Raw genomic sequence first — 25,815 nt, forward strand, 5'->3', positions numbered from 1 at the left:
CCACACTCAAGCCAACCAGGACAGCCAGGAACGTTGGGTGATTCTTGATGACAGCTTGACCTTTACAGACCCCATTTCAACAAATGTACGGTCCTGTAGGTTCAGTCTATACAACATCAAGAAAATCAGACCCTATCTCACTGAACAAGCTACACAACTACTAGTCTAGGCTCTTGTCATATCAAAACTGGACTATTGCAATGCACTACTCTCAGGCCTCCCAGCCGGCTCCATCAGACCCCTTCAGATGATTCCAAATGCAGCAGCACGCCTCGTCTTCAACCAGCCCAAGAGAACGCATGTCACACCCCTCTTCATCCCCCTCCACTGGCTTCCTGTAGCTGCCCATATCAAATTCAAGGCCTTGATGCTCACGTACAAGACCTTGTCCAGAACAGCACCCTCCTACCTCAACTCACTCCTGAGGCTTACATTCCCTCACGCAATCTGCGATCGATCAATGATCGACGCTTATTAGTGTCTACTCAGTGTCCCTTTCCAGAACCTTCACACTAACTCTCCCTCAGTGGTGGAATGAACTTCCAACCTCAATCCGGGCAGCAGAATCTGTCACTATTTTCAAAAAACAACTAAAGACCCACCTCTTCCGTGAGCACTTAACTAACCCCTAAAAAAAAATTTTAAAAAATAAAAAAACCTTACTCTGGCTCTTACACATCTACTCTGCGCACTTTGCTTCTTCTAGAACTCAATTAAAGATCTTGTATAGTAGCACTACTTGTATTGTTCTCTGCGTGATATATCGCTTTGCTTGTATTTCCTCATTTGTAAGTCACTTTGGATAAAAGTGTCTGCTAAATGAATAAATGTACATGTAAGTGAAAAAGTTGATACACTCTATCAAATGACATATGAAATGGCACTATAAATGGCACAGATTTCAAACCTTTGGCCATATAGTGTATAATAATTGACCACTACCAATTGACCTAATACCAAAATGCATAATCCAGTATAGACCCTAATGAAGAAAAAAGAAAAGAGAGGTATGAGACTATGTAGCTAAACTAAGCCTGAATAAGTATGATTTCTTCTTTGCTCATTCAGTACATGATATAATAAAATTTAGGCATGAATTAATAAAATTTAGCAATGACCTACAGTATGTGACACCAGGAACGTAAACATCAGGCTTCCATATGATACAATATGATTTTGATTCTTAAGACAATGATCAAATATTTGATTCAATATTTGATTTAGTAGCCTTCAATCAACATGTGACCAACTTTGCTCAGAAACCAGGGTAATACTACTGTTCATTTATGAATGACTATTTTAAAAGTATCAGATTTCAGGGAAAATCATCTTGCTAAGTTCTTTATACATCAGTTTAAACATATGAATAATTTTGTACTCACCAGTTGTCTGTAATTTTTTCATACTGATTAATAATCAATTATAATTAACAACCAATTATTATGGATAATAATCATTAATTGATTACTGCCTCAATTCATTTTACTCATTGCCTTTTATATCGATGGATTGATCCCAATTTTAACCACCCCGAAAGTGCTACATCATTTTAATGCTAACTGCATGCAGCTGAAGACAATTAGCACATTAGAGAGAAACAACACCTGCTTGGAACACTTTGCCTAAAAATGTAGAAAGTGGCAACAAATTGCATGATTCTTGCCATTTTAACAATCTCACACACTTTCCATTTTCAAAATCTCAGTCCTCACTGCACTACTTTATATATGTTTATAAGCCAAAGATCACAGACTATTTATTCCTAGCATAATAGGTTTATACTGATGAGTACAAATTCACTAAAGTTTTGTGTGTGTGTGTGTGTGTGTGTGTGTGTGTGTGTGTGTGTGTGTGTGTGTGTGTGTGTGTTTGTGTTTGTTTGTTTTAGAATTATTATTAATGTTATTGATCAATTATATATATATATTTGGAAGATATGAGAAACTAAAAGGCAACAGTTAAAAGATTACCAACCACCACTACTCATTCCCTCATTTGTCAGTAAAAGGAAAAGAGTGAAGAGGGAAAGAGGAACTTATGTAATAAAAACACAATAGAACATCCTGTTATAGGAAAATATTCATCAATGGGGTGCTGTGATACCCTGACATTAAGCCCAAAGTTGATTATTTTCCAATTACAGCATGTTTTTCTTTCTCTTATACCACAGAACATTTTTTTATTAAAGCACAACACATACATTTAATCTGTTTAAATGATTACACCCATGAAAGAAGTTGATGATGTCCCTGTATTGAGAAGTATAATAGAACAGCTTTACATTTGACTGTTAAAAATGGTTGACATTGGAGACCCCTTCAAAAAATGCTAAATATATAGGAAGCATCACCATATCAATGATTATCCACAATTTTTCAGATTATCTAAAGTCTATTCATATGGAGCATCCTGTATACAAATCCTTGTGAATTAGTTATTACTGTAGAAATTATAATATATTAGAATAAGCTCATTAATATACAGGTGCAATTTGCTTTGTAATCAAGTTAAGAAGATAGGAAGAAGAGAATGAGAGACTTTTAATCACTATAATGGTCTATGGCAGTGGTCACAATGCATTCAACTTCCCATATAAGTATGGATTAAATGATGTTGAGTGTGTGGGCATACAAGACTGTGATAAAAAGTTAATCCTAAGCAATGGCATTCATCAAGTTCTGATCACCAAGCTGACAAGGACACAGGTCTTAGTCCATGGATTATCCAACTGTCCATCAAACAGCTTTGCCATGTAATCAATGCGGCTCAATGATTACTTTATCTTAGTGAAACAGCACTAGGCAAATGCCAGTTTGATTACCGTGACTCCTTGGAACAGCTTTTGAGACAGAATTAAGTTACTGATGTGAGTTTAAGAGACAGAAAAGCAAAAACAGGGAAAGGACAAATGATAAATCAGTGCTAGAAATTGAATTGAGTGCTGCTCATTTGTGACCTAGATGACGTCTCTTGACCAACATTCAAAGAGATCATAATTTGCTGAGCAATAAACAGTGAACAACAGCATGGTGGGAAGTTCAGTACTAAAAGCAAAACCCAGAAGACAGGCATGAAAGGGACAACATTATCATCTGAAGATCACAATGGTTAACAAACCTTGTGTGGTTTGACATGAGGGGCCTCTGCATAATGTCAGCAGTTTCAAGAGTGCTCACTGTAGCCTACGCAGCAGCTCGACCCACTGATCAGACCAATCGTTGCTGAAATGCCCACAGCTCATTAAAAGGTAAGAGATCACAAAAGACCTTTTAAACTGCTCTACTCCCACACACAGGATATCATGTTAAATGTAATGCATGGTAGCTAGGGTTTCCATGTTTCCATTTCTGTTCAGCTGGAGCTAAACTAAAGAGTTGTGGAACAGAAGAGCAACAAGAATCCAAAGATGTTCTGTAGACGTAATGCTGCAACTGAGAGTAGAGTGGTATGAACCCAATCAGAGGGTTTGTTAACAGCGTCACGATTAGACGATCAAATTAAAAAGCATAACACTGCAGTGGTTTTGTAAGTATTCAATTATTTTAATTATTAGATTCATTAAATGTTGTTTGTTTTTTTTTAAAATCACCCCTAGATTTTAGTATCAAAATAATGTGGAAAATTACAGTTTCCGTGATTATTACGTTCATAATTTTATGGTAAGTTACAGTGCTTTAAAAGCCTTGTAGTAAGGAGAGAACGCTTTCAATATTTTTGTGAGGTTTTCTGTACTGGCATAACATTAAGTATATAATGACTTCAGATTTTGAAATCATGGTATACAGTTACTTAGTGTCACCCCTAGATATGATCTCCTTCAAAAGCATTTTATTGGGAGGAAAACATGTTGAGTCCTGTGGATAATCTATATTCTGGACTAACTGGAGCTTGTTTATGTGCCTACTGGAACATCCAGGCAGCAAGATGTTAGACTAGTCCATGTAGTTGTCATGGTCTGGGGAAAAGCCCATTTCTATGGAAGTATAATAGTGCCAAATGTCTTCAAGGCAAAATGGCATGTTGAATTACATAAATTTAATAAAAACATGTTGCAATAACAATACTTGACCTTTTCTGCCCAGCAATTTGACACAAATTGAAGGGAAAAAAAAGAAAAAGGGTATACCCCGGCTTGTGCCTGATGCTCCCTGGGATAGACTCCAGGTTCCCTGTGACCCTGAAAAGGATAAGCGGTATAGAAGATGGATGGATGGATGGATGTTTTAATCCAATGGCTAAATCATGGGTTTTATCATGGTTTTAGAAGATGCTTTTACAATGAAATAAAAATGGTCATTTATGGAATAAAAAAGAACTTTTGACAAAATAATGAAAAAATATTGAACATATAGTGCAGAGTGATCCTCATCCTCATCTGGGTGACCATGGATAGTGTAATTATATATAAATCCCTTCTATAAATGTGCTAATACTACATGCTCAAATAGTGCAATTGTGTAACCAGGAAAATTCATTACAGTTTTTACATGAAGATTGTTTTGTTGAACTTATTGACTGTTCACTGATGGAGACTTGAGTGCAAAACTGTTTGTGGTAATTGCAGGGCTAAGGCTATAATAACAGTTGTAGTCCAAGCCATCATAGGATATCTGTTCACATGAATTGAGGTCTAAAGCCATCTTTATAGATTTTAAGTGGTACCATCCTAAGCAATCTCACTGATCTTTAGGCTGCACCATGTGGGGCCATTTTCCCCTTCCTCGTGTTTCCAATATTTTTTCTCCATTTCATTACTGTGCATGAGTGTAGCACTCCACTTCACTCTGCTCCCTGATGGGATCATTGAACACACCTGTTCCTCATCTACACTCCAATCAGCTGTGTATTAAACCCTGGTTCTTCAGCCACTGCTCGCCAAATCGTTCCGGCTTCCAGTGTTTTAACATGGCAGGCCTACTTGCACTTATTTTCCCATGTTTGTTGCCCAGTGTTTTCTCATCACATTATCCTGTCATGGTCTCTGTATTTTCCTTGTGCTCCAGGTCCACAGCTCACTGCCTGCTCACTGCCTGCTCACTGCCTGCTCACTGCCTGCTCACTGCCTGCTCACTGCCTGCTCACTGCCTGCTCACTGCCTGCTCACTGCCTGCTCACTGCCTGCTCACTGCCTGCTCACTGCCTGCTCACTGCCTGCTCACTGCCTGCTCACTGTTTTGCCTTCCCTGTGACTCACCGATTCAGCACTTGACTCTCACGCTGCTGACCAGAGTTTGAATCCCGGACTCGGCCACACCTCTCTCCCACGCAATCTACCCAAACCTTCAATGATACCCGTTTGACCTCAATCCTTGAGTTCTGTTCTGCTTCTCTGTCAGAACAGAAAGATCTGGACCCAGCAGTCCCAGATCCCCTGTGGTCAGTCCTGTCCAATCACCTCACTCCTGTCAAGCATGACCAAAGTTTCAAGGTGGCCAAGTGCATCTACTGCAGCCAACTGGGTCACTTCTTGGCTACCTGCCCTCTCCAATGATAAAGGGGTGCTCACAAGTAGAGAGGGGGCAATTCATCTAGTCCCCCTAGTTCATCTCCAAATTCCAGCCACTCTGTGTCACAACCAGCTATACATACCCCTGCTTGAGCTGCTCGACTCTGGTGCCAATGCTAACTTTCTGGAGATGCAGCTAGCCACCCAGGGTTCCAGTCGAAAGTTTGGATTACCCCCCATCACTGTCAATGCACTAGATGGGAGATTTCTAGCTCATATTACCCAATACATGGCCCCACTACTCTAGGTTCTCTCTGGCAACCACAGCAATCATGTCCATCTCAATCTTATGTCATCCACATGTACCCTGTTGGTGCTGGGGCATTCTTGGCTGCAGAAACATAACCCCCAGATCGATTGGTTGGCCAAAAATAGCCAGTTGGTGTTCCTTCTGCCAATCTTCCTGCCTGCAATTGGCTCTAGCTCCTGCTGTAGTTACCCGGTCCCAGGCAGCTTTTTCTCCCCCTGACCACTTGGCCATGCATTGAATACCATGACCTGGGAGAGGTCTTCAGTAAGGAGTACATGCCTCACTGGCCTTATGACTGCGCTATGGAATCGCTCCCTGGGGCCACCCTGCCATCATGCTGGATGTATAACCTGTCCTGTCCTGAGAGAGAGAGACCATGGAGAAACACATATTAATGCCAGAATAATCCCATCATCCTCTTCCCCCCAACTTCTTTTTCATGGCCAGGAAAAAAAAAAGCCCTCTGTCCTTGTATCAATTACCAGAGCCAGAATAACATCACCTTGAAGAACAAATACCCCCTGCCTCTCCTCAACTCCGCCTGCATGTAGCACTCCATTTCACACTGCTCCCTGATGAGGATTATTGAACACACCTGTTCCACATTTACACTCCAATCAGCAGTGTATTTAAACCCTGGTTATTCAGCCACTCCTTACCAGATCATTTTGGCTTCCACCGTAGTAACGTTAAACAAATAGGCCTATTTGCACTTATTTTCCATGTTTGTTGTTCTGTGTTTTCCTTGTGCCCCAGGTCCACAGCTCACCCAGCCTGTCTGCTCACTTCCTGCTATGCCCTGCCCAGTAAATTGGGACCTAATAACAGGGCAGAATATTGAATTTCGAGAACATATTTAGAGAACAAACCTGACATTCCTGACATACATGGAACTAGACTAATGATTATAATTTGATATTTACATGGCCTACAGTAATAATGTACACATGACAATAGCTCTTATATTCAGTACAAGAATGCAAATGATTGTACTGAAGCTGCCAGATTACTACAGCGAAATTATTTATAGCAGTTATATACTCCATTTACAAGATTTTCTTCTAAATATCTTTTTTTATTCTTTCTTTTTGCAGCGTTATAGCAGAGTTATAATTAATTTTAAGATGCACAGTGGCCTCTAGTGACTGAACTGAGCAGCCTTTACTAAGATTATTAAGAACATGTGTACTAATTCCAGTTCCCAAATTTTTAAATAGGGCAAAATTAAATGCAAATCATTTAGTGTTATACCAACTATTGTTATTTTTAATAGTCTGAAAAGCTTCAACAGACATGCAGTCTTCAAACTGCACTGTGCATTATGCTTTCAGTCAAACCAACACAAAAAGGGCACACTAATAAGTTACTAGTTCATGTTGTAAGATCAAGAAACAGAAAGACATATAGTAATCATTTATTTCAGGGGGCAAGGTTTGGGTATCCATAGAGACACCTGAGATTAGTTTTGGAAATGCCCCAAGTTAGCAGAATATTATGGGCTACATCATCCACAGCATTCTCACACTTCTAAATAAATTATTAATTGTAAATGTCTTCAAAAAGAAAATCCTGGGACAGTTCTTTGTGCATTCTTATGTCTTAGATTACACCTATTCTGACAAAGTGTGGAAAAGCAAAAGTAAAGCATTTAAATAAGAATAACAGGGTAAAAATTGACAACAAAGAGGTCCTGAGACACAATCTTCTGTCTTCTGATTTATGTCTGTGCTATTAATAGAGATGGAATTAAACAATCATTAATTCTGTATTCGTATAATCTTAGATTTGTTACAGTGATTCATGCAGAAAAAACTTCTGCCAGATTAGCTTATTTAAATCTGAGACAGATAAAGAGATCTATTATATTAGGTACATGTTACATAAAATACATATTTACAGTATGATTACAGATGTGTTGTAAGTGGTGTGACAATAGATCTAGATAGTAAGATGTAACACTAAATCTTGAGTACTGGCAAGGGTCACAAAAGTCCACGTGTACATGCTCACACACACACACACACACACACACACAAACACACACACACACACACACACACACACACACATCTCTCCTAGACCTGAATAGGTACACATACAATTAAAAAGACAGTCTCATTACCATGAATCCATCTGGACCCATATTGTCCAAAATGCTAGAATTCATGTATTGTTCATGCAGGAATGCCACCTTTAAAAAAACGTGTCATAAACCTTAAAACAGTAAGAATCCCTTCTAACAGGGCTTCGTTTAGTGTTCATACCATGTATTTTCAGATCATTTTGTACAGTTTTAACATTGAGGAACCCCTATCTGTCCTGTTAACTAGCAGGGGGTTACCAGTTGCACTAAAAGATCCATGTAAGTATTTTCTTTACACACACCTGTTACAGAGGAGGGGTTTTTCAGCCACACACATTTCCTGAAACACTCCTAACAAAACAAGCAGTTTACAAAGGTTTTGGTAATGCTAACAGTTAGTTTTGTCACAGCTGCTGGTGGTACACACACACACACACACACACACACACACACACAGTACACAAACTACTCCAGAGTAATGGAGAGTGCATAAGGACACGTTGGAGGTTGAACTGTGGGTTTGGGGGTTTTTTGAGCCAGTGTTCGCACTTGAAACTGAGCTTTTCTACAGAAGAGCCTCAGATCTCTCTTTAGCCTTTTCCTCCTCCCTCTGCTTCATGGCCTGGATCACTGCCATCTCCGTCGCCTCCTTCTTCTGGTTCCTGGCCTCAAACAGCAGCCTGGCAGACAAAAAATTTTGCTTTGTGAATGCTTTTAAAGAAGCCTTTGTAAAATTACTTTCCAAAAGCAGTGCAGAATATCAAAGCTTTGTCCACTTGATGGTACAATGTAGACTGATGTCTATTAATCATGGAGTAATATTAATATTAAACATTAAAACTTTTAAAAATGTATCTTTAATTATCTAGTAATCAATAGTGTCATTTTTGTTTCATATGAAATGAAAAAAATTATTAAACTTGCGAAGTTTGCTTAAAAATTAAGATGCTTAAAAAGTCAAAAATGCTGACCCAGTGAAGAGGTACACATGTACAAGAAAAATGTACTTGCACATTTGCCCTAAACTCTAAACAGTGGTGGCTGGTGGCTTTTAAAATAGAGGATGCACATATGACTGTTATTAAAGTACATTATATAGCCAAAAGTTTGTGGACACCTGATCATCACACCCATATTTGCTTTCTGAACATCACAGTGTTTCTCCATCAAGTGTGTGCTGGCATTAATCAGTGCACATTGCTAGTTTTGGCAAACAGTTTTGTTCACATCAGCATAAAGCATGTCAGTAAAAAAGAAAAAAACTCCACCTGTTTTTTATTATCCTCTGCACAATGTCATCGGTGGTGAGGGTGTTTCCACTATCCACAATCCGTAGAATACCTTTTCTCCTAGGTACCTGTGCATCAAGCCAATACACACATCCACATCCACAATTTACACAGTTAAAGTTACAGAGTGACACACTGAGCATTAAAATTATGTTTCATTATGTAATGTAATAATGTAACACTTTGCTATAATGAAAATATTAGTTAGATGTCATGTTAGAAAATGTTTGAACAGTATGTTTGAATGACTTAATAATTGATCATAATACACTGGGTATTGGTATATTAATTTATATGATTTCAGTGGGTAGTGGTATGTATTTTGAATGAGGTATCAGAAAACCTTCAGTATAAATATAATAATTAGTTTTATTTACTGCATATAGCACTTTCCCTAAACAGTTCTTCGTTCAAGTGTGTTCATTTATTGCATGGGCAGTTGGTAAAACGGAAACACCTGGTGGCTACTGTGTGATCTGGGAAATATAATGTGCTGGGAACTGGCAGATTAAATGTGTGAAAAAGGTAAAAGAAACTGTTGGTCAGACACTGAGCACTCACAGCATAAGGGTCTGAGCCATCTCTGTCTGGAAACACTTCAGTCTTTCCATGACAAACAAGATCCACCTGAACAATGGAAGAAATTAGGCATTTCCTCAAACCTAAACTGATATAGCTCTGCACACAATGACTGCAATGCATATATTTTTTCTAAAAATAGTTGACTCATACCTTAAAATGGTCCAGCAAATCCTTTGAAACTGTGTATGGAGCTCCAATTACCACCTCTGAGACATACTTTAAAAAAGCCAAACAATCACAAATGAAAAATATGTTTATTAGTTCAAATATAGAAGAGTAACAAAACTAGCCTCAACAAGACCAGCTTCAACAAGACTAGCTTCAACAAAACTAATGTGAAATGTGAGAAGAGAGCAAACTCACCCGACAGGCCAGAACACTCAGTGTTCGCTCATGGATGTTCATGATGGGATAATTCTTTCCTTTGTAGCGATTAACCTCCTAAAAAAAATACTGCCTATCATTCCAGTATATACCATATTGAGTGTTTTGTAAAAAGGAATGTTACTGCATGAAACACAATATTACTACTAATCAATAATAGACTATATATTGGATTGTATTAGATATACAGTATTTAATAAGCAAGGAATGAATCATGACAGAGTGTAATATTATAGGAAGATAATCAGTGACTAGGTGGCGTGATGCTGAATTCCTACAATTTCTAATTTATTAATGAATGATGTCTTTTTTTTTAACCATATATAGTTATATTTAATGCTGGGATCTTCCACAAAACAGTTTAGTTCCTGTTATTATATTATAGTAGCTACTGTATATACAGTTGCTTCACTAGTCTCTCTTTTCTTCTCTGCTTTTCATGTTGCTGCAAAAACTTGTCTGTCCTGAAGACTCTACAAAACTTTACAAAGTGCAGACGCCTTTCATAAATGTTAAATAAGCATCTCCTTACAGAAAGTCATCAGTAATACATTTTACTTTCTTAACTAACAAGACATTTTTAAATCCGTTAATAATTAGTCTTAGATTATGTGCAGTGTCAGTCATACTGTGAATGATAATGTACGCTATGGAAATGATAATGTGTTAGATCAAGCACATTAACATAAACCTGTTATTTGAATTACAGCTGTCAATACTGTCCAAGCAATAGATGGAAAAAAAATATGGAAAATTAATCAAAACCTACTGATCAATCAGATTTGAGAATTTTAACAGGGCTGTGTAATAATATTTAATAATACTTAACTACAAAAAAGCATGCTATGAAAATGCTTTGAAATCACCCTTACCTGATCAAAATGTAACCCGACAATAACATATGGCTTGTCTGAAAGCTTGTGTACTGCCTCCAAAAAATCCACATGGCCAATATCTGAAGAAAGTCAAGTCATATTAAACCTCATTTTAAAATGAAAAGATAATGAAAGTAATATCTGCTCAACTGTTCATGGATTTGTTGCGAGTCTGTGAGGATACGGAAAAGGTCAAAGGCTCCAGCTACATATATAATGGTGTCCCCCAGCTGTGGCTCCTTCCCTGAGGCGAACTGGATGATTTTTTGGGATGTCTGCAGAAACTGAGACACCCCTGTCCAGGGGCTGTGACCCTTTGGACCCTGCAGGATCACAATGTAGCAAACACAGTAAGGTGCTTTACATTTTGGTAGAAATTTGATGGGGTATTTTTTGTTGTTTTTTTTACACTGACTCAGGATCTGTTTATTGTCTTCATATGCTTAATGTTGGTTAAAAATTGTCTTTTCTTTAATTGACATTTTACTCTTTTTAAACTATGAATTGTAGGCTTCATTGAGGCCCTCTTGTAAAGGAGTTTGGGTATATCACAGTGGGACCTGGATAAATGATCACAAATAGCTACCTATATCTGCCTTTAATGTCAATGCACCGGTCTCCTACAATGCCCCAAATACACACATCGATAAACCACTCCTCGGTTTCTCTAGGTTCCTTGCTGGTTTGCTTGATTTGCTCAATTCTCCAAATCACGTAAATCAATTTCTCCATCCCGCCACTGAATATGGTGACTGCTGTTGCTGTCCTCCATTGTTGTTTTGCTGTGCTGACGACACTACATGATGATGAAGACAGTGATATGCACACGCACATTTAAGTGCAGTGGGAAAAAAAGCAATATGAATTCCAATCTGACTGTTCTCATTCATGTTGCACTTCGAATATGTATGCAATTTAGGAACCCATACAAAAGCAGCACAGGTCTGATTTGAATATAAGGGATTTTTTTTTGTCCACACAGTCCTGAAAAAAAACAGAGCTGTCTCACATTAAACCAGAAAATCATATTTGTCTCATTTTTATCTGATAATGTGATTTTTGTTTGTTTGTTTGTTTGTTTGTTTTGAATGCAGCCAAATCCATGCTTTTAACACTTGCTCCCTTGCTGGCAGGCTAATTCTCTAGAATTGACCAAACTGAAAATATACTGAAAAGACTCTGAAGCTCATCAATAGAGGATCATTTTAATAAAGACTAAGTCCTCCAGGAAAACATCCCAGCACCGCTGTGACTTTGTTCTCTCCCTTTATAGTTATTAATGAACTGCCAGATTTATACAACTAAAGCAATTCAGTAGTGTCCTGTTTGGGAACACTGTTCGATCTGAATCACAGCTGTGGTCTTCACATCTTTCTAGCTGCAACCCGTGCCACAATAAAGTCCAGTGTTTACACCAAGTTGGCGCTCTTGTATGAAAGCACAATGCAGAGATGGATGGATAAGGGGGGGATACTTGGGTAGAAAAACAAAAAGTGCAACAGAGGAATAAAAGGCCTGCGAAGAGTATGCACATTTACAACACAAACTAACACAAATGTTTTGTGAAATATTTGCTAAATGTATATGTATATAAGTTATGGCCCAAACATAATTACTACAAATGATAAAACATGATAATATTAGGGTAATAGCATGCAAATTTGTGGGATTTAAAGGTCTCACTTATAATATAATACACTATATGGACAAATGTATGGACACCTGACCATCACACCCATATGTGCTTTTTGAACATCCTATTCCAGATTTAGTCACCTTTTGCCATTATAATAACCTCCACGCGACTGGGAAAGCTTTATACTAGATTTTAGAGCATGGCTATGGGGATTTGCTGATGCAGCCACAAGAGCATTATTGAGGTCAGGTACTGATGTCAGGCAAGAAGGCCTGGGTCACAGTCAGCATATACACTATATGGTCAAATTTTTGTCGATATCTTTTCATTACACCCATATGTGAGCCTTCCCAAAATGTTGCGACATTTTGGAAGCACACAATTATATAGGGCCTTTGTATGCTGTTGCATTATAATTTCCCTTAACTGAAACTAAGGGGCCCAAACATGTTCCATCATGACAATGCCCCTGTGCACAAAACAAAGTCAATGTAGACATGGTTTGCCAAGGCTGGAGTAAAAGAGCTTTAGAGACCTGCATAGAGCCCTGACCTCAACTCCACAGAAACACCTTTGTGATGGACTGGAACTCCAGGCCTCCTTCCGCGACATGAGTGCTTATGGCTGAATCGGAAAATAGCCACAGACATGCTCCAAAATCTAGTGGAAAGCCTTCCAGAAGAGTGGAAGTTACTATAATAGCAAAATGGAGGCCTAAGTCTGGAATGGGATGTTCAACAAACACATGATCAGGTGTCTTTTGGCCAGATAGTGTACTGTATGTTATTGGAAAACAACTCAATATACATTTAGGTAATGTTCAAAACTCTATTGTGATTTTCATCTAAAGGCCACCATGCATACACAATCCCACACTTATTCACACCTAGACACAATTTAGTGTACCTAAACAGCCTACCCAACATCGAAATACCCGCTGCAACACTGTGCCTCCCCATATTTTTGAGACCAGCCACTGAGTATTTTCTTCTCCACTGTCTCACAGGTGATACTTATTTCTTTTTTAACATAAAATGTACATACTACATTTTTAAGTTAAAGTTGGACACACTAATTAGGCAAAATTAAATGACAAAATCCATGGATTAATTCACATCCTTCTAATCCTGACATACACTCACCCTTCCAAAGTTGTCTGTGTGTTGCTGATAATCTGAACTTCCCTGAAAGGATGGCAAAAAAAAAAAAAACAGGGACAGATCAATCATTTCTTTAAAGAAAGCAGTAAAGGATATACACTGGAATGGTATGAAGAAAAAAGGGAGACTCACTATGTTGCTGTGGTGAGCTTTAGTCATCAGGAGCATGCGGCCAACCAGATCTGTGGTGGACACACCCTGAGTCCTCTTACACTCTCTGGAAAAGACATTTTATTCAGCACTTTAAAGACGGCTCAAGATTAAACGAGATAATCAGGTCAATTCCCAGAATTCCCACCTCATTCCCAGTGTTCCCAGGATAGGCTCTGGATCTACCACAACCATGACCAGGATAAAAAAGTTACTGAAGATGAATGACTGAATGTTTGAATATGGATCATGCATCCTGGATAACAATCGCGATATTGGACTGTATGGTTATCGTAGCATGAATATTTTATACCACTGACCAGTTTGGCACTTGCCTGTATCTGCCCGACTTTTTAACCTCTTCATATGTGTCTTTTCCATCCACTGTCAGAGTGATGTCATCTGAAAGGACGGAGAAACTTTAAACTTTTTAAGTACACAGTGGGTCTCAATAGTCAACTCTTGTTTATCACAGCAAGCGCTTCTCCCAAAACAAATTATAAACCCACAAAATGAAACAATCCATAGCCAACAAATCATGAGAAATATACTCTGGCATCCCAGATGACAAATGTACGCGGCATTAAATTAGGGACAAACATAGCACTGCAACCACCCTGAAACTGTATTGCACCATTACTCTGGAATGGACCTGTTTTACAGATCTATATCAAAACAAAATTAAAACTGACCCTGATTAATGAAAATATGGTTACAATACTGTATATGAAATGATACACAGACACACAAAATACACAGATTTGATACAACACGATACAATACGGTGCAATACACAATACAATAAGCTTTCTTTCAGAGGGAGTGTGGGCTTGATTAAGTTAAAATGTTTGTTATACCTCACATAATATAAATAGCATTTTATGATGAATAGTCTACTTTATTATGCATTCTGTTGAAGGTTCCATACCCAGATGGTATGATGCTATTTGCTGTATGGTTACACCACTAATATATATTATATTTGTCTAATGCAATTTAGTATTGTATGTTGTTTTATTGATGCGTTCTGAGTCTGCTGACTGAGAGAGTGTTCAGTGCTATTAACAGCTGCTTGGCCTGAACTTAATTTTCATTTTGAACAATTTCATGAATCCCATAGTCACTGGGCCAAACAGGCTTGCTGTCAGGGATTTTTTGTTAATCATTGCAGGTTATAATGCCTGCTACAGACATGAATATAGATGAGCTATACCTCCATGTACACAGAAGTCGCAGTTGTACTTGTCCAGAGTCTCCAGAGTGGTAACATAGGGGGCACCCTCCACTATGTCATCCACCCATTTGATGGCACACACCATCTTGTACCTCTCAGCCTGTGTGAAGACAGGTGGGCCCTTGTGCTTCGATATCTCTTCTGTGGGTAAGGGAAGATAGAATAAAATATTATTTTTACAAAAGTGTGGCACGGACATGTGACATAATGACATTTCAGCCATGACAACACTTGGAGTGAAATTGTGAGTTTTTATAGATGGGCATGAAGTGTAAATAGTTTTTAAATGGACATGAAAAATCTACATTAGCAGCATTGGTCTGCAGTGTCCAGAATTAATCACCATTGATCAGCATTGGTCAGCATTGATCAGCATTGATCAGCATTGATCTGCTTTGGTCAGCATTAATCAGCTTTGGTCAGCATTAATCAGCTTTAGTCAACATTGATCAGCATTGATCAGTATTGGTAGCCATTGATCAGCTTTGGTCAGAATTGATCAGCTTTGGTCAGCAATGATCAGCATTGATCAGCATTGGTCAGCAATGATCAGCTTTGATCAGCATTGGTCAGCATTGATCAGCTTTGGACAGCATTGATCACCTTTGATCAACATTGGTCAGAATTGGTCAGATTTGGTCAGCATTGGTCAGCATTATCTGCAATTGTCAGTATTTATCGACAATTATCAGCGGTTATCAGCAGTTATCTACAGTTATAAGCATTTATCAGCATTTATCTGCAATTTTTTAAAAAGAGGTTTTTAGTCTTAGCCTTAATGGCCAATAGGCTACTGCTAGTCAAAAAAGATGGTAAAAATGGCAAGCCAACCTTCTGACATGTTTACTGAATTTTGGTTATGTATTTAGGACGTTTTTCAATTTCAGATTAGTTTGTACGCAGCATAAACAAAGTTCTAAATCAAAATACTCGCATTAATGGTCTCTATTTAAAACCAAACACAATCCAGGTCAAAACTTGGTCTGGAAGTCACACTTAGCCAGTGTCTACATGCACGCATATTATAATTCCCTAAAGCTTTAGCCTTTGCTTGTTCTTGTTTGTCTATTCTCATCTTCAGCTAGGTGAAGGTTCAATAATGTGTGTGTGGTGTGTCTGCCAACACTTACCATCAGTATGCACTCCCACCATGAGATAATCCCCCATAGCCTTTGCTTGTCGCAGCTGGTTTGAGTGTCCATAATGGACCATGTCATAGCTAAGAGAAAGTCAAACATGGACAGTTACTAAATCATAACACACACAAATGGCAGGTGGCCCAAAAACCATACAGTACAACAACACAAAGCTCTTCTATAAACAGTTTTACTAAACATTTGGTCTGTACAAATTAAAATCCCTCAAAGCCTAAATGCTATTAGTTACATTTTGCTACTTAGCATGATTGATCCTAAAATAAAAATGGTAATGTCTGAGAGCAATATCCAACTGTTTTGTAACAAACCACACATGGAAGATGGAGTATTTATGAAATTTAAATACAAAGAGTTACTGAAGCAGACTATGGATCCCTTCCATCCAGATTAACCAAATGGCCTAATCAGATTAGCTAGACTGGATTCTAGATATTATGGCAAATGTCATTTACAAACTTTCATATGGTGCAACAGGTAGTAATGGAGTATGTTCTTTAATTTTAATCTGATCAGGGATGCTGTGTATCTGGAGTCTTTCCCAGGAACACTGGGTGTGAGGCTGGAATACACCCTCAATATGACACCAGTCCATCAAAGAGTACAATGCACACACACATTCACACAGTCATCCACAGTTAGGGGCAATTTAGAGTAGACAGTCCACCTACTGGCATGTTTTTGGGAGTTGAGAGAAAACTAGACAACCTGGAGAAAACCCAGATAGATGCATGAGACAAACATTGAAGAACCTTACTCAAGATAAATCCACTACACTGCCACAACCACTACAAGTCACTTTGTACAATAGCATATGATGATGTTTCCCATTGTCATGTCACAGCAAACTAGCAACTCCATTACCCAGAATGCACTGCAAACTACAAACATGGCCAACGACTACAACTCCCAAAGCTACACACAGACACTTCACCTTCTCCTGAGGACTAATCAGACACACCTATTCCCAATTACACTCTCAAGCTCATCACACTACATAAGAGACTCTCACACACAAAGCCATGGTCAAGTATATGCTCAGTTTGCTTTGTTGTTATCACTGTCATTACTAAGCCTTTATCTTGTGTTGTTATGTTGGATTTTGACTCTGTTAGTCCCTTGACTGTGATTCTGTGCCTTGCCTAGTTTGGATTGTTTGCATCATCATCATCATTTGACACTTACCTGGTTATGTTCATTGATTTCAGCCTAACCCTGTGGATTTGTCTTCTAATTAAACTGCCTTACCTGCACTTGCTTCTGTCTGTGCCTCAATGACGTGACACCCATATGGTTTCATCATGTCGCAACAACATTAGCATTTTCTGTTTAAGTGTCCTTTTAAACTTTTAACACATCGCCTCAGGAAGACAAATTGGAGCCAACAAAAACAACAGCGCTGGGAACCATGATCATGCTGCACATGGCAGCTTTAGCAGAGTTGTTTTGAGGTGCAGAACTAGAACGGAGGGGTGGATGTAACTGGTGGTTGGTTTTTGTGTTAGTTACAGTTACATTTATATAGCACTTTTTTAGAACCTCAAAGTGCTTTATATAGTATTGGGAGGGAAATCTCATCAACCACCACCAGTGTGTGGCATCCACCTGGATGATGTGACAGCAGCCATAGTGTGCCAGAACACCCACCACACACCAGCTATTAGGAGAGTGTGATGTAGCCAATTCAGAAATGGGGATTATTCAGGGGCCATGATAGAGAAGGGCCAATGGTGGAATTTCCCCAGGACACCGGGGTTATATCCCTACCTTTCTATGATAAGTATTCTGGGATTTTTAATGACCTCAGAGTCAAGACCTTGGTTAACGTCTCATCTGAAAGTGCTGTTTTAACAGTACAATCACTACACTGCGGCATTAGGTGCCACACAAACCACAGTGTGAGTGCCCCCTGCTGGCCTCACTAATACCATTTCCAGCAGCAACCTTAATGTTCCCCAGGAGGTCTCTTACTCAACCTACTACTCAGCCAGACTCAACCCTGCTTAGCTTCAATGGGAAAACAGGCAAGAACTGCAGGGTGTATGTGTGTGTGTGAGAGAGAGAGAGAGAGAGAGAGAGAGAGAGCGAGCGAGTGTGTGAGAATTAGTTTATGGCTTCAAAGCTTGTGTGTGTGTGTGAAAGAGAGAGAGAAAGAAGGAAAGAGTGTGTGTGTGAGAGAATTAGTTTATGGCTTAAAAGCTTGTGTGTGAGTGTGTGTATGTGTGTGAGAGAGAGAGATGGAGAGTAAGACGTTGCCAGTCCGGTTCCACTGTTTCTTTAAGAAGGCTCACGATCACAACAGTACCATCAAAGGACCATGAAATATTAAGTAATGGAACTAGTTAACAGACACCCAAACAGCACCTGAGCTCCTTGCTCCACTAATCAGGGAAAAGATCACCGACAGAAAGATCAATTAGAGCTTTGCACAATAATCAGGTAAATGATATTGAATTAGTTTATGGCTTCAAAGCTTTTGAAATACAGAACATGCAGGTAGAAATTAGATGTTAAAATTTTAACACTTGACCCAGGGACATCAGTCACTTTCACATGTGCTATATCAGATAGATTACATGGCAATTTTTCTGGTCAAGGGTCAACAAGACAATCCAGTTCAAAAATTTCCATGCATGGAGTTGGAGATGAGCCAGGACTGAGTAAAAAGAGAGCCAACTTATTTCCTAACTCATCAATGTTAACTCATCCTTCACTTCGCCCAGACCTGATTATGTCAGAAAGGAAAAACGCATGTTTAGGATGAGCAGACTTTGATCTTCTGGATGTTTCTGGTATGATGAGATAGACTTTTGACCCTGATTGCTTTGAATACCAAATGAATATATTATGCAATACACATGCCATGTGAAGAAGTCAGGTGCTGAAAGCTCTGTGTATCACAACATCTTGTACATAATTGCTGCCACAAGGTGTGTCTGATAATCCAATATAATTCAGTGATCCATTGACTGGCTTCTTTAGTTTTATGTAACCTCTTGATAAACAATAGAGAATAATTTCCCCTGATCTTGAAATTTCACCCCACTATATTTCCATAACTGTCCCTTTAACCATGTTTAAAAATTTATTTAAAAAAAAAAAAAAACACTATCACTTTTCCTCTTAGCATGTCATCCACTTCTTTTTGGCTTTCTTTACTATACATTTCAAAATGGCCATGACTGTCAGAAAGGTGTCTAAATTATTATTATAACTATGTTTGTTGTTGTTGCTTCTGCTGCTGTCATTGTTGTTAATGTTGTTGTTGTTAATGGATAATAGTCTCCAGTTAAAATCATATAAAGGTTATGTTGTATAATACATTTGAATTGAATAATACAGATTAGTGATGGGAAGTTCGGATCATTTTACTGACTCGGATCTTTGAATCTCTTTCAGCAAAATGATCGAATCTTTTTTCAAGTCATTTCGTTCATTTCACCAGAATATAATCTCAATCTCTCTCTCTCTCTCTCTCTCTCTCTCTCTCTCTCTCTCTCTCTCTCTGTCCGGAAACAAATCACTCTCTGAGACAACTCTTTGTTCCCGAGTCATAGTAAAGATTATTCATGAACGACACATCACTAATACAGATTATAGGTAGCAGTATCTAGAAAAAGTCTGTAGAAAATCTCAAGTCCAGAAACCTTCCTATAATCATTTTTGCCCTGCAAAATCATAAACTGATATAAACTCTATCTAACATGGCCACAGGAAGAGCTTCAAAAAAAATTATTTAATTGCGAAACTTGAGTGTGGTGAAAAAACAGAACAAAACAAACAAACAAACATACAAAAAAACCTAAGCGGATGAGAGCCAAATGTCATCAGCCAGCCCTGAAGTTATACTGATGCTCCATGTTTACTCTGCTGATTCCACCGTTTAATATTTTGGCATGTGAAAAATTCCACAACATTCCACTGAAGTACAATGGAGAGAAAGAGAGAAATGGCTGGAATTCTCCAAGAGAAAGCCATGATAATCCTGGTATGCATGTACATGAATTCAAAGCATTTCCCCAACTTTTTTAGTTTTCATATAGGAGCCAGATGCACCAGGTCCTGGTGAGGGTGAAACAGCCTGCCCTCAAACACTGTGACATTAATTTCCACATGGGCCATTCTGACCCAAACAGATTCTGGAAACAAGGCCTCACTTGTTTGTTTTCACTCTGGGCCAAGACAGCAAAAAGCCATGCTTTTAAAATTATGATTAACGTCAAACATTCAAAAGGGAAGTTTCAATCTAGTCCCAACCTGTAAAATATGTATCAAATCACACCTATGACAAATTTTCTATGTGTTGTAGTTTACAGTGCTTGGCCAAAAAAAAAAAAGGTTGCTGTTTGGATTTAAATAAGTAAATACTTAAGAGCCTATGATTGGATAAATATTGCAGTGATTCATGTGTTTCAACTGGCAACAATTCTTTTAACCCTAACTTATGAGGTGTGTAGCTCATGGCTATGTTTAATAGTGAAAGTAAGAGCAGTTATACATGCACAATGAGATGAGAACTTACAGGATTGGGACTAAACAGCCGTGTGGCCTAATCAGTGTGAGGATAAACAGGTAAAAATTACTTTAATTTGTTAGGGAGCATAAAGACTGTGGAGCCATGGAAAAATGTCATGTGGTCTGATGAGTCCAGATTTACCTTACTCCAAAGCGATGGGTGCATCAGGGTAAGAAGGGAAGCACATGAAGTGATGCACCCATCGTGCACAATGCCTATCGTACAAGGCTCTGGAGGAAGTGTTATGATCTGGGGTTTCTTCAATTGGTCAGTAACATTATGCGGCAATAAAATGAAGTCAGCTGGGTACCTGAATGTACTGAATGACCAGGTTATCCCATCAATGGATTTTTTCTTCCCTGATGGCACAGGAATATTCCAGGATAACAATGAGAAGACTTATCGGGCTCAAATTGTGAATGAGTGATTCAGGGAGCATGAGGGATCATTTTCACAAATGAATTGGCCACCACAGATTCCTGACCTTAACTCAATTGAAAGTCTTTGGATGTGCTGGAGAAGACTTTATGGAGTAGTTTGACTCTCCCATCTTCAATAAAAGATCTCAGCCAAAAGTGGATGGATGTCACGTTGCACAAGGTTGTCGAAACAATGCCACAAGGAATGCGTGCTGTTATCAAAGCTAAAGGTGATGCCAAAATTCTTTAGCGTGTGCGACTTTTTTTGGGTCAGACACTGTATATTATATACAACGGCCTGTATGATGACTTGAACTTGCTCAGTGGAGAATTAGATTTGATCTATTGACGTGAAGCAATATTACTTGCCCGAACTTCTAGTAACTCTCCTGGAAATCCCTCCCCACCCGGATTCACAAACACAGCAAATTCCCTGGTGTTGAATATATGAATGTGATGGTCAGGTGTCCATAAACTTTCAAGCATGTAGTGTGTATACATATCTCCTAGATGATATTTCTGCTGTGTGGACATAGTTGTGTCTGAGAGGCCATTAAAATAGTAAAATGAATAATAATCATGGAATTTATATGCATGTGTCTCGCTTACTGTTTAATAAACAGAGTCCAACATTTTCTATACCATCGTGTACATCAGGTTATGTAATAACTGGATAATAAGTACTTTGACAATATTTTGTTTTCCCTGCAGTTGTGCATTCACAAAGACTTGTGTTTACAGACTGATTTCTAACATTATATAACATTATATTATAGCATTCTTCATTTTTGTCTATAAGCACATGACACTGCAATGCACATGCAAATGCAACACAAATCTTCCTTGACAAAAAAACCCCCACTATATGTCTGTAAGCAACTCTCAATCAACATAGTAAGCATTATACATAGAGTATATAAATATATCAGGGTATATAGGAGATTGGACAAATTATAGAATAGATTACAACATTTCTTGAGGAGCAAAGTCTTTCTTCACCAGTGCTTCACTGTTTCTTTGGGTAATATTTCCCAAACTTTTCCAACCTTAACATTTATAACTGGACTATAATGCTGTTTATGCTCTTAAGTTATATAGGAAAATATTGTACATATGTATAGTATACGTCTACGGATTGCTATCAATCCTTTGACTCACAGAAAGGGCAGAAAGGCGAGGCTGGTGGTCTAATGAGTTCCCTGATGACTTAATTTATATGAAATTCAGCTAAATTTATCTTGCTTGTTAAACTTACAAGATTTGTTTCAGATTGGGTCAATGTAATTATATGCAGTGTAGTAGCTTATACGCCCTTAGAAGAAAAATGGTACTAAACTGTATATTTCCTGGCTAGTGGGGTGGTACCCTCAAGGTTACATGTTTTGAAACTTTTGTGAAAGATGTATGAAGGGTACCTTTAAAGTAAGGGTGCCTTTTAAGGCGCTGTTATGTTTTTTTGGTACATTACATTCACGTTAAAGGAACAAAGATGTACTTTGTAGTGTTCAGTCAGAGTTTTTTGGACTATTACAGTCATTGCTTTAGCCTAGTAACCTGCAATTTGTGCGAAATAAAAAGATGTAATTATTATTACATCTAATAATAATAATAATAATAATAATAATAATAATAATAATAATAATAATAGGAGAAAGTGTGGAGAGCTTGAGAGCTTTATGTTTGCATGGTATTCAGGGAGTAAATAAAGAGCGCGCGTCCGGTCCTGAAGGAAATACCGCAGTGAAACGCATCACGAGGTGCACTAAACTATCGCCTTTGACCTCTAGACGAATTCATTCTAGGGAAAGCTTGGTGAGGCAAGCGGGTAAAAAAATTAATAAATAAAAAGCCGCTCACAACACAACACATGCCTTATGGAAATATGGGACACGTGCTAGGAAACGTAGAGAAATGATCCGTGTAGATGAACTCACCATCCGTCACACCACACTCGCACCATCCGTCTCCTCTTCTCGGGACTGCAGGCGACCGCCACCGGGTTCTCCTCCGCCTCCTCGCCCGCTTTGATCACCTGATAGTGTCCGTTTTTCATCATCGTCTTATCGGCTAGAAATTTCTATTCGTTCTATCCCGACGAGGAAACGGCCAGATATTTCTAATGGCTGTGTTAAGGTCCTCTTGGAAGGATAGCCGGTGCTGGTTTTCGGCATTTACAGTAGTGACGCTCTGAAACCGCGGGGCAACGCCTCCTCTTCTTGCCGGGGAAATGACGTCAGGAGGACACGGAGTCGTACGATGAGCGCCTCCAGTCAACACAGAGCCAATAGCACACTGGCTACGCATGCTTACTACCGTACTACATAGTGTGCCTAAATAATCCGGCTAGTCCATACACTATATCGTACGGGGCTGTGGACAGGGACACTTATTTATTCATGGATCCGGCGTCACGTGACTACAGTCTCCAGCACAGTCACAGGTCTAGAACAGTCGACGTGATTTGTTCAGGATCAAAGTAATAATACCTGTTAATGAGCACCTGAGCTTGTCTTTCTTACTTTTCGAGACACATTTAGAAAGATAAATGCTTAGAGTAGCCTATTCACTGTGCACTGTGTTTCTACAAGACCAGCATTAATCTTATTAGAAAGCAATAACAGTTTCGCCCAACTTGTGCTTATTAAATTTGTAAAACAATTTAGTTAACATAGCTACATTTTGTTTTAGAAAATGATGTGCTGTATTAATACCCCTACATATGCTCATAAAACGTTTAATGTATACTATGGTCTAAAAATAATAAAAAATAATTTATTTTAAAAATAAAAAAATAAAAAAGTAAAAATGTGGACGCTTTATAGTCTAACAATGTCATATAACAGCTAAAAGCGTTAATTAATGGCTTAAAGATCAATTTACATAATATACCTTATGAGAAAGATATCTATATGGTATGATCATGCACACATGACAATATGGCATAAACATAAGGATACTGGTAGTGTAATGAGGTTTTTATGTTCTAGCCAGGTTCGGCTATTAGGAGTTCAGCAGTTGTAATATAGGCCTTCTATCGAAGGTCTCTCTATGCTGTAATAACTACCATTATACTTGAACTTATAATAATAAGTAATAATTATAATAATACTTAAGATATTGGTCTGCAAATTTTGGTGTGCTGTGCCTGCAAGACATTCAAAATGTGCATTAAATGAAACAAAATATTTAAATTCATAGGCTATTGAATGTAATAGGAACGTAATATCGATGTCTATTGACTGGTGCGCCTTCTTCACGCGCACCAGCAGATGGGGTCCAAACTCAAAGTATGAAAATCATAGTGGTTCATAGGCATACACTCCCATATAAATACAACCCCAATTCCAAAAAGGTTGGGACCTTGGGGTTGTACGTACGCAGTAGTTGATAAATTCTTACCTGCCTGAAAAGGTTCTGGAAACCTTGGGGAAGAGTGTTGTAGAGTGTGTCGTGTGCATTACATGTGCAGATGATAAACCTAACCAAATGTAACGTTTTCCAAACACAGTGATGATAGTTTATTCATTTTCATAAAATGATTTTCACTAATATGCCCGAACACTATTACTACTACTACTACTACTACTACTACTAATAATAATAATAATAATAACAACAACAACAGTAACAATAATACTGTTGTTATTTTTTTTATTTATTTATTTATTTATTTATTTATTTATTTATTTATTTATTATTAAGAAATATTTAATTTTATTGAACCTTTACCTAAAGAGACAACAGCCTTGATATGTAAAGTATTTCTCAGAGAACCTAGCATCATATGGACATCACAATACATCCCAATCCCCTGACATCACAAAAATATTCAGATACTGGCCCTGCAAATCCAGTCTACCCAGAGAAAGGGTTAAGCCTGTGTAGAGTTAAGAGTTTTCTCATTTGTATATTTAAATAATCTGAACTTATAGGTGAACCTGTGCATTTGTCTGTTCCGTTCATGTGTAATGTGCATAGTGTTTAAAAACAACAATAACAAACTAAAAAAAGTCTGTCTTTTAAATAATTTTTGTGACCATATGTTCCCATTTTTCTCAAAGGAGTACTGAATCATGCCTAAAAAAACAACATTTTTCGAGATAAACTGTCATTTTAAACAGCTCCACAAAGAGATGAGTGAGTGTCATAGTTTCTAAGGTGAAATGGTCATATGTAACAGCACACTATGAAAAATTTGTTTACTCTTTCCCACTGTTTTTAGCTAAATTGCACATGGAGCTACAAGATATGCTAAGCTAATTATCTACATTACCAAAATGATTTCAACCTTTACAGCAACATGACTGGGCCTTTTAAATAAATAAATAAATAAATAAATAAATAAATAACGACCTATTCATGACATAATCATTGTGTAACTAAGCACTTAGCTTAGCTAAGTTACAAAGAAGCTGTAACCTAGCTGTTTTCCAGTGAATGAGTAGCCTCCTGGTTGCAAAAAACATAGCAAGAGACTTTCAAAAATTTTAAAAGCAAGCCAAATATTGTTTTCTAAAATGTCACATTATCCTCTTAAGATATCACATACTTTACATACTATTGAAACAGGCAGCTTT

At 38.1% G+C, this 25,815-nt stretch overlaps 1 protein-coding gene and 1 pseudogene across 1 annotated transcript; one reads left to right on the top strand and one right to left on the bottom strand.

Moving 5' to 3' along the window:
- The first annotated feature begins 43 nt into the window (after positions 1–43).
- On the top strand, positions 44–5,189 carry LOC128629335 (uncharacterized; annotated as a pseudogene).
- Positions 5,190–7,154: 1,965 nt separating this feature from the next.
- On the bottom strand, positions 7,155–23,463 carry LOC108277112 (ethanolamine-phosphate cytidylyltransferase). Its single transcript, XM_047150476.2, has 13 exons — positions 23,173–23,463; positions 16,280–16,368; positions 15,129–15,290; positions 14,251–14,317; positions 13,898–13,982; positions 13,748–13,789; positions 11,154–11,292; positions 10,967–11,049; positions 10,074–10,151; positions 9,861–9,926; positions 9,690–9,755; positions 9,108–9,196; positions 7,155–8,519 (listed from the first exon to the last, which is right to left on the bottom strand). The coding sequence occupies exons 1-13, from the start codon at positions 23,292–23,294 to the stop codon at positions 8,405–8,407; spliced, it is 1,203 nt and encodes a 400-aa protein (XP_047006432.2). The 5' UTR covers positions 23,295–23,463; the 3' UTR covers positions 7,155–8,404.
- Positions 23,464–25,815: the final 2,352 nt, after the last annotated feature.

The sequence above is a fragment of the Ictalurus punctatus genome, chromosome 2, assembly GCF_001660625.3.
Source record: "Ictalurus punctatus breed USDA103 chromosome 2, Coco_2.0, whole genome shotgun sequence".
Classification (NCBI taxonomy): Eukaryota; Metazoa; Chordata; class Actinopteri; order Siluriformes; family Ictaluridae; genus Ictalurus; species Ictalurus punctatus.

Bases quoted from the DNA above. Each gene is read 5' to 3' on its own strand.
- LOC108277112 (XM_047150476.2), bottom strand. From the start codon at position 23,294: ATGATGAAAAACGGACACTATCAGGTGATCAAAGCGGGCGAGGAGGCG. The intron at 13,790-13,897 runs GTGAGTCTCCCT...CCATCCTTTCAG, and splicing joins AAGCTCACCACAGCAACATA to GGAAGTTCAGATTATCAGCA. The intron at 11,050-11,153 runs GTATCCTCACAG...GACTTTCTTCAG, and splicing joins TGGAGCCTTTGACCTTTTCC to ATATTGGCCATGTGGATTTT.